Here is a 9819-nt window from a genome sequence, read left to right on the forward strand (position 1 = left end):
TGAAATGAGGCATAGAATAATTTGTGAGCTGTGCAATGCAGGATGCGCCACTCTAAGCTAACACTCAATGCGATAAAATAGCTACCGGATGACTGTAATAGGAATGATCTGCCACTTAAGCTGTTGCGAAAATTACTATGCAGTAGACCGTTCCGAAAGTGACAACGTGGTTGGTGGGCAACAGGATTTTGTCCGGCATGAGCAGCATTCACCATTTTTTTAATATTTTAGTGGTGGAGCCAAGCAGGGTAGAATTAGCACCTTCGCCTTGCAGTGTAATGCCCGGCAGAGTTTGACAGACTCGCGTCACATATATAGTTTCTCGCAAGAAACATTATAACGAACGAGTCATCTTTTTCTAGTTTATGTTGTTATTTCAGTTGTACAGTGTGTCGATGAAACAGAGATCGGTAGAATTTAATACTTAGATAAATGCAAATAAATGCTTTATCAGGGCTATACAGTGAAACGGCAATGTCGAGGAATAGCTAGTAGTCTGTTCATGATCAATTAATCTCAAAGCAGAAAGGCAGTTTGCCGGTGGGATGATCAGTAGTTGTTTTCTATGTACAATCCACAATAGAAAGAAAAATGCCTCGCGGGGGCGTCAGAATAACAATTTATCATCCGCTGCCCACGTATCTAAAACTGAAAAGTAATTTCCGGATTACAATTTAGTCATTGACAAAGTCGTCATTGCAGTTGTAATTATTGTTTTTGTATTCCAGAAAGAACCTGGCTATTTAGAAGCACAAACCGAAGTTGTAAATTCGATGACGCGACCGGTGGCATTGTAGAACAGGAGGCTGCTGTAGTAGATAATTCAATTATCTCAGCAGTTATACGTACAATCTGGGATCGGATATGTCGTTTCATACTCGAGAGAACGCCGTGAAATTGAGTTCAATTCATAGTTGAGATTGAAAACGTTAAAATATCCAGAAGTTACAAAGCGATACCAAGGATTGGAATAAGCACCGTGACTGTATTATGATTGTTAACAATATTACTGATAATTCAATAGAGAATTTATACGTTTTCATTTCAAAGTAAAGGAGCTATTTACCCGAAAGAATAAATTAGGTCATATTTAAAAAGGTCGGCACATGTTCACGGCCGTTGTGTGCCTGAATAACCATGGTCAGTCGCCCGGGTTCATGTGAAATTAAGATTATACTGCCTCCGATGACAGCTGCATTCCCAACAATAGCCAGGAAAACTTGCAGTGTGATGAACCTGGAGTCTTGAACTTTTGTTTCAGCAATAATTGGAAGTTCAGTGGTCCATTTCTTAACGAAATTGACACAATACAGGTATAACAAGCACCTTAGCTGTGTGTTTGTAAAACTGCATTGAAATTCTTTCCTCTTCAGCTATACTACGTACATATACGAACAACTCTAAACATAGAAATACACGCGCATGCGTGCATAACGGGCATTTCAAGCAGAGTTTCCTAGAGGTGGGAATTGTGTGAAAGATCGATGTTGTCTCACATATACAAAATTACATGCATGTGGGTGGCGTTGCTTGCAGAGTGCTGCGTTTCGTGCGTGAATGCATGGTAATTAAGCACGTTGAACTGCGCAATTCTGATGCGTCGAATACAGCGACGTCAGGAAAAGCGTTCATCGGGTATCCATTGCTTTACATACAAATATTTGCAATCTCAGTCACGTATAAATGCTTTCACGAACTTACTTTCCAGGGTCCATCGTCGGAAGATAGAAAAACAGTCTCTTACACAGCCGGTTTCATCCATAACGTTATCAATGAGAGTCAGAGCTTGGTCGGAGATTCTGTGCATGGCTGGAAGGTATGAACCGGCTGTGCGGGCTTTTAGCGTGTGTGGCTGCGTGCTGGACCGAACTCTCAGCCACTCTTTTCCTTGGCTGCATAAAGAATGACACGCAAAAAATTAAAAGACAATGAGCTCATGGTAGAAACGTGGACACTTAGGCTTGTTGATTCGTGACTATAGTGGATAAACAAACCAAACGAAAATGAACAGGGGCGTAGCCAGAAATATTTTTCTGGGGAGGGGGGGGGGGGATTCAACCATACTTTATGTATGTTCGTGCGTGCGTTCGTATGCGCACGTGAATATATACGCAAGCAAAACTGAAAAATTTCGGGGGGGGTGAACCCCCCCCCCCTGGATACGCCCCTGAAAATGAACGCAGCCCAAGTTATCGTCGCAGTGCACCATATAATGTTATCGGTGCTTCGTAAAAGGCATAAAAGACAAAAATCCGTTCATAAAAAGCATAAATTTGAGTTGAGTTGAACTTGCAGGTATGTAAACCATATGTCGGCAAAAGAAGTGGAGCTCAGTAAGGCTCACTCAAGAAATATATTTTGCGCCAAATGATGTGGCAAGGGCTACACTCCTCTCTCTCGAGTTTTCTCTTTCCAGGCTGGAATCACCAACAGCGACAAACACCACCGCTGGACATCACGTCATCACTAACCCTTTAATTAAAACTAACACGCCAAGGATGACAAGGCGCCTTTGAGAAAGATAGATCCACCTATCGAAACGTCGGCCAGCCTGCTCTGAGGCACTTTCTCCTGTTTGAAACCTATCCCACTCCGTGTATCCATCTGTCGGCTGCCTTCTTGACCTGGGACATTTTGCGCTTAGGAAATAGTCAGTTGTGCCAGATCAAAAACAATGTGCTGCTGCAGAGGAATTCTAGCAAGTACCATACGCAGATTACTGTGACGATAACTCGGGCTACCTTTACTTACAATGTAACGTTATCACTGCTTCATAAAAGGCATAAATACGTTCGTAAAACGCGTAAAAGCCATACATTCGTTCATAAAAAGGCATACATTTGAATTCAGTTAAACGTGGTAGATGCAGACCGTAGGTCGGCAAAAATGGACTTCAGTCAAGCTCAATCAAGAAATATATTTTGCGCTTAGGGCTCACTCGGACTCCAACTCATCAAAATTTCCCTCAACCAGACTCACTCACATTCAGACTCACTAAAATTTAACTCAACCGGCTCACTAGGACTTAAGCTCACCAGAATATTACCCACCCGCACTCATTCACTTGTGGCCCGATCTGAGTCTGGTGAGTCTTAGTGAGTCAACTCATGAGTGAGTTTTCCAACCTATGATGTAGACAATGTGCTCTTTACTCAAGTGTACGCGAGTGGCTAGCCACGTCACAATATGGAACTACACAGAAAAATCAACATTAAGAATTCATCAACACTGTATACCCATCAACGCTGTGTACCCATGAATGTACCCATCACGAGTAAGCTAACTTACATAATTGCTGCTCCAATTTTAAATAATGGCTTATTGAGCTAAAAATATGACGATATTCTTGCCCAGGAGAAAAGATAAATAAAGCTAAAAAAATAAACGCACTACTAGGGTAATATATTGTGTTGGAAAACACCGCAAAGAACGAAATCACATAGCAATATCGCGCGCCCATGCACTGACTCATAAGGGACTGCGTGTTTGTCAGAGGTATGCTCATATCACATAGCCACGAATACAAACCGGCTAATCTATTCAACTTGTCAGTTTTGTGTCCTCCGTGTGTAGAGAGAGGTGCAAGGAACTAGCCAGACGTGCCAGATCAAAAACAATGTACTGGTGCAGCGGAAGTATACAATTTCCCTATGCAGAGAACAGGAATGCAGAAGCATATCTCGGAAGGCACCTTTGTTTGTTCGTTGTGCATCCAAAGTTGTTACAGAATGCAAAATAACAAGCAAATAGCAGAAAAAATTATTGAGATCGGAAATATCCAAAATTTTCGTGATTCTGGCGTGAGATACACTAGCAAAGAATCAGCAAACTGCACCTCACCCTGACAGCCTCCTTTCTGTCTATAGTATCAGCTGCACGACAATCTCTACCATGCCGGAAGCTCTCCATCCTCAACTAAGACGAATTTTTTGTTGACTAAGAAAATTTATTTCTCCGGTGATAGCTAAAGGATCAAATCCCCTCTATTCACACATAAAATCCGCTTAACTAAACAATGCGGAGTAACTGCTAGTACGTATTCCCATGCAGTTGAGAAGCCAGAACTATTCGGGACCTGCTTGGCGTCAATGCATGTGATGTGGCTGAAAAAGCTCAAGACATTTCGGATAATGCAGGGGCGTTGCACCGAGTTGTAACCCGAATAATATAATTTTGTTATGCGTGGCAATGCATGCTAATAATAATAATTGTTGGGGTTTAACGCCCCAGAATCACGATATGATCGTGAGAGACACCGTAGTGGAGGGCTCCGGAAATTTCAGCCACCTGATATTCTTTAACGTGCCCCTAAATCTAAGTACACGGGCCTCAACCATTTCCGCCTCCATCGAAAATGCGGCCGCTGGCATTCGATCGTGCGACCTTCGGCACCATAAGTGGTCGAGCACCGTATAACCATTAGACCACCGTGGCGGGCTGTGGCAATGCCTGTGTTCATACGCAACACGGATACGTGGATCTGGAAGTATGATCAGCAATATCTTCCCAGCTCGTAGAACAGGTCTAAAAATGAGAACGCTGAGGATATATAAGTGGGCTAGAGGGATGTCAAACTACACGAATATACCTTGTCGACTAAGGAAATTTATTTCGCCGGCACCAGTATGGATTCCTGTTGCGAAGTTGCGAAGAATGGCAGAATGACAACACTTCTATTTTATTTCAAATAACAGAGGTCTAGTATTCTCGCTTCATAAAAACACTCGTCCGCGCCACGAAGCTTACAGTGGCTTATTGACTACAATATTGACACTAGCGCTTCATTTTCCATTTTTATGTAATCGATCAGTCACAATTATAACCACTGCCTTGTGCAGGCCGCGCCGGAATGTCTAAGAACATTCCATATCATTTATCATTGTTCTGATAAGCTTGAGCGCACAATGCGAACAGTAGAGCTTATTGACGCGAAAATGTCAAAGAGCTCTTTTCGCGGAAATTCCGGTGTCGGCGGCGTCAGCGTCTTTGGTTGTGAGCGATAAAGCAGCGTTGGCCTTGAGCGAAAATTCGAAAATAAAGATAGGAGCTGGAGGGCGTTTGCACTTTGGCTTTCCCTGCGGCGCAGTTCAGGTCTCCACCGAAAAGCGAAAGCAGGCTAGCGATTGGGAATGTGATAGTCTGTGTGTATGTGTGTGTGTACGTGCGTGCGTGCGTTTGTGTGTGCGTTTGTAAGTGCGCGCGCGCGCGCGCGCGCGCGTGTGTGTGTGTGTGTGTGTGTGTGTGTGTGTGTGTGTGTGTGTGTGTGTGTGTGTGTGTGTGTGTGTGTGTGTGTGTGTGTGCGTGCGTGCGTGCGTGCGTGCGTGCGTGCGTGCGTGCGTGCGTGCGTGCGCGCGCTCGGTTATCGCTGTCACGTTGAACTCTTAAGGCGAGGCTTAAGGGTCCCGCAATTTTACCCGAACTAACGAGGCCACCAACAATATGAGTAGAATCTTCCATCCCACACGTATAAATGTTCGGTTAGCCAAATCTTCAACTAGCGTACGCGAGTGGCAATATTTTCGGTGTGGCTTCACCATATGACTGAATCAAGTTCCAAAAAGGGTGCGTCCACGTACATGTCCACAAAGCACATGCCCACAAAACAATTTCTTGCAACTTCGTTCCATCATATGGCGCTTACACACAGAAACGTCGCCGCTGCGAACGCTAGTTGAAGATTTGGGTGGCTGTACTCGCTCTTGGTCTAGTCGGTTCCCACTGTATATTGATCATAGAACTATGATAACTTAACGAAAACGATGAAGAAAGGGAGGGAGAAGGAGCAATGTGAGCGCTAACCATCGACTGATTTATTGCAACATGGTACACATGCTATATATCAGCTTGTTATATAGCCTGTGTTGTGAAGACTTTTTATTTTCTGGGCACAAGTCCGCCAAATAAATGGTTTTGTCTTTAACAGTCCGACTGCCGCCTTCTTCAACGTCACGACCGCGTGTCAATATTGCTGTCTCAGCGCGCAGATTAAATGTTACCATATTTTTCACACAGGGGAACGAATCACCGGGAATCATTTCTGAGGCGCATTAAATCTTTTATTGTGTCAATGTCGGAGACAATGTGGTCTCTTTGGGGTAGACGGTTATCAAGACGTGATCCAGTCACTCAGATTGATACAAACGTTAAAGGGACACTAAAGCGAAACAGTGAATCGGTTTAGATCGATAAACTGTGCTCTGAGAACTCTAATGTCGTTAATTTCGCTATCATAGGTTTATTATTAGAGGAGAAAATCAAATTCAAGGTCTCATTTTTAAATTTCGCGCCGAAACCTCCCTGCGTGTCGTAACGTATTTCTAAGTGTATTTATCGTATTTTGGCGCCATTGGCTCAACAAAATTGCCCTAAACTTGGTATGTTAAATCTATGGCCCCCTGAGAGGACAACGTACTTCATTTTTACCGATTAGGAACTACCTAGTCCCTAGTAGGCGCCGTCAAAGCATGTGACGTCACGGCGAATGGTGCCGAAACTTCAAGGTGGCGTCGCCACCCACATTTTGTTTTTGCGCGTTTTGTCGCTTACCAAGCGTCTTCTCGCAGCAAACGTGGTGTTTATGGTATCGTGAAAGAGTATTTTGCTAATATGAGAAAAATCGTTTTGTTCTTTAGAGTCCTCGTTAGCTGACGTACATGCTCGGTGTAACCAGCGTCAAGGTAGCGCATAAGAGTGACTTACAGGTTAAGAATGCCGACGTCGGCGTAGTACTCGGGCCTGGATCTGCGATAGTGTTTCAGGGGCATCGCTCCCAACCTGAAAGGTGCTTTGCCCTCCTCCTGGTGCACTTTTCGTACGTCTGTGCCTTTGACGATGTGCACCACCGAGCGCCGACCCTGCAGCCTCTCGACAAAAATGGGCCCGTACTTTCTGTACATTTCCATGGAGACATTGTGCCTTTCATCAGGATGACCATTTCCTGCAAGGTATATACGGTGTAAACATTAGCGATTGGCTCATTATTATTTTTTGTTGAAGTCTTTACCTCTATGCTCATGAGACAATAAAGTCAATTACAATCTCAGTGAAGACTACACCTTGACGTAACAAGGAAACGTTGAGTACCTTGGTTGTGGTATCAAAAAGAAATATTTGTGTAGATCAGGGGTCTCAAACTCCTTGAACTGGTGTAGCGCATTACGGGGAAGAAGAAACGGCCGAGCAGACCGACACAAGAGGACAGAGCGCTAACTTCCAACTGAGCTTTATTGTGAAAATGCATCAAATATGTAGACTTGCGCAAGCATACAAGAAACACCCTAACGCAACGCCAAGATACATATTTGATACATATTTGATGCATTTTTGATATTTGATACATATTTGATACATATTTGATACATATTTGATACATATTTGATACATATTTGATGCATTTTCATATTTGATGCATTTTCACAATAAAGCTCAGTTGGAAGTTAGCGCTCTGTCCTCTTGTGTCGGTCTGCTCGGCCGTTTCTTCTTCCCCGTAATGCGCTACACCAGTTCAAGGACGACGAACCAACTCGCCCAATCTTCAACACTTGTGGTCTCAAACTCACCTCAGCAAGCGTGTCGCACCCGCGCAATTTAGTCCCCCGAGGGCTGGGACAATGATAATATTATGAGCGAGAGAGGGGGGGGGGGGCTGTAGTTTGTACGAAATATCAGCTAACGTTGCCATTAAAAAGCCGGCCTTTCCCATATGTCATACACGGGTCATTCCTGAAGGGGATTTGGCGTCAGGATTCGAACTAGACATCGATGCCGATGTGATACTAAAATCTGGACACCAATTTTGAAATATAGTTTTTGTTTGACGTTTTTGTTTCAACATATGGTGACGCATGAAAAAAAAATAATGCTTGAGGCTAATCATGCCTGCGTAGCTCATGAAAGTACTAAAAAAATAAAAAAAATTATGGACGAAGGCCGCCATGTGCGGGCCGGGCCACATGAGGCCCGCGGGCCGCGTGTTTGGTACCCTTGATGTAGAGTGTTAAACAAAGCAATATGTTGGGCGAGTTGGTTTGTAGCTGCCATATTTACAGCGCGAGACGACACCACACAGAAGAATCCTTGTGTCTCGTGTGCCTTCTTCTCTGTGGTGTCATCACGCGCTATAAATATGGAGATAAATAAAGCTACACGAGAGATAAGAGAGGCGTTAGATTATCAAAGCGTGACGATCAATGATGTTGCAGCGCACTGAAGTCTATCAACAAAGAAAAGTTGCGTCGGGCCGAGATAAGCCCTGTTTTTGATGTCAACAAGCAGAGCCAAACAGTGCTTTCTTCCACACTCTGCGTGTCATCAAAACTTAGAACTGCGCTCACTCGTCAATAATGCTATCAACTCATGGAAACCTTGTCCACACGTGACAGCAAGAAAGGCCGGTTACTTCGATAGTACACAATGTGCAATGACTTTCTAGGTCGAGTACTCATTTATAGAAAGTGTGATATTAGCCGCTAAGTGTGAAATGTAAAAGACTAGCCAAGTAGATTTTATGCATTTTACTTACTGGTGAATTTTTACGTTGTCCCTGTACATTAAGTAACACGCTCTCAAAAGCAAAGAGATTTCGCGAAAAAGTGCGACACTTACGTAAAAAACGTGTGTATATCCAAGAACTTCCAATCACAGGAAGCGCTGGAATTCGGGGTATTTCTCGGAACGGCTTCGCGTTCGCTGATAAAGCACAGGGCTTCCCTGCCGCGGCAGAGCTCGTAGCAGCCCACCTTGATTCAGAGGCAGCAACACGAGATGCAAAGGTTTGCACTACGCGGATCATTTCAGTGCGACTGAGTAGGCAAAAAACAATGAAGCTGCATCGCGCGATCGACGCAGTACTTCATGGCCAACATGCGTAAGCGTCTGTAGGAGCCAGATAAAAAGATGATAAGCACTCGGGAGCAACGGCGGCCAGCGCAAAAAAAAAAAAAAAAAAAAAAGACGGCAGGACGACACTCTTCCACTGCAGAATATATATTTGACGCAAGCTATGTTGCAATAGATGAACAGCAAAACCCAGGGACAGCTGCTATACAGTTGCGAGTTCAAACTTTGCTCTTCGCTGTGACATACACCGCGATGAGGCACAGTGTTGAAATAAATGGTTCGCCTATAGTGGAACGAGCGCACAAGCTCAAACGGCAGATGTCATATGTGCGACGGCTTTTGAGGGCAGGAAGTAGCACACCACCTGCAGCATGAACAAGACTACATAGTCTCTGTATTGCCGACCACTCCAGAAGCTTAGTGACGACATAACTCAATATGGAGGCATAAAAGGGAATCAGCTCTCGCATAACAGGGGGACTTCGAGATTATTAGGAGAAGCCTTCGTCCTGGAGTGTGTATAATATAGGCTGACGACGATTCTTCTTCTCCTTCTTCTTTTTATTATTATTATTATTATTATTATTATTATTATTATTATTATTATTATTATTATTATTATTATTATTATTATTATTATTATTATTATTATTATTATGCGTGTGTGCTCTGCTCGTGCCCTTTTTTCGGTAAGCAGCAGTTTTTCTGCTGCGAAATCTGCGAAAAACGTGTGCACGCGAAGTGTGTGACTTGGCCGGATGACCAACTGCAGCTCTTGAAGTCCGGATCGCCTACATTTTCGTGCAATTTGTGCGATTCCGCCCAGCATGGTGACAGGCCTATCGACGAGACCAAGGTATGCGCGCCGGCGGCGTGTTCCCTGCCGCCACGTGGTTCCCCAACCGGTCCACCTCTCGCCCCTTCGGGTGACCTGGGTGAGGAGGTAGCCGGCCTTCGCCGCCTGCTCCTCGACGCGCTGGA

The 9819-nt window shown here is 44.2% G+C and overlaps 1 protein-coding gene across 1 annotated transcript; it reads right to left on the minus strand.

The window, feature by feature from the left end:
* Nucleotides 1-1442: 1442 nt before the first annotated feature.
* Nucleotides 1443-6936, minus strand: LOC125758630 (ecdysone 20-monooxygenase-like). Its single transcript, XM_049416032.1, has 3 exons — nucleotides 6700-6936; nucleotides 1702-1892; nucleotides 1443-1456 (listed from the first exon to the last, which is right to left on the minus strand). Exons 1-3 carry the CDS (start codon nucleotides 6900-6902, stop codon nucleotides 1443-1445), a joined length of 408 nt encoding a protein of 135 aa, XP_049271989.1. The 5' UTR covers nucleotides 6903-6936.
* Between the last annotated feature and the right edge of the window lie 2883 nt (nucleotides 6937-9819).

This window comes from Rhipicephalus sanguineus, chromosome 5 (genome assembly GCF_013339695.2).
Source record: "Rhipicephalus sanguineus isolate Rsan-2018 chromosome 5, BIME_Rsan_1.4, whole genome shotgun sequence".
Lineage (NCBI taxonomy): Eukaryota > Metazoa > Arthropoda > Arachnida > Ixodida > Ixodidae > Rhipicephalus > Rhipicephalus sanguineus.

Bases quoted from the DNA above. Each gene is read 5' to 3' on its own strand.
- LOC125758630 (XM_049416032.1), bottom strand. From the start codon at position 6,902: ATGGAAATGTACAGAAAGTACGGGCCCATTTTTGTCGAGAGGCTGCAG. The intron at 1,893-6,699 runs GTAAGTCACTCT...TTCTTTATGCAG, and splicing joins GACGTCGGCATTCTTAACCT to CCAAGGAAAAGAGTGGCTGA.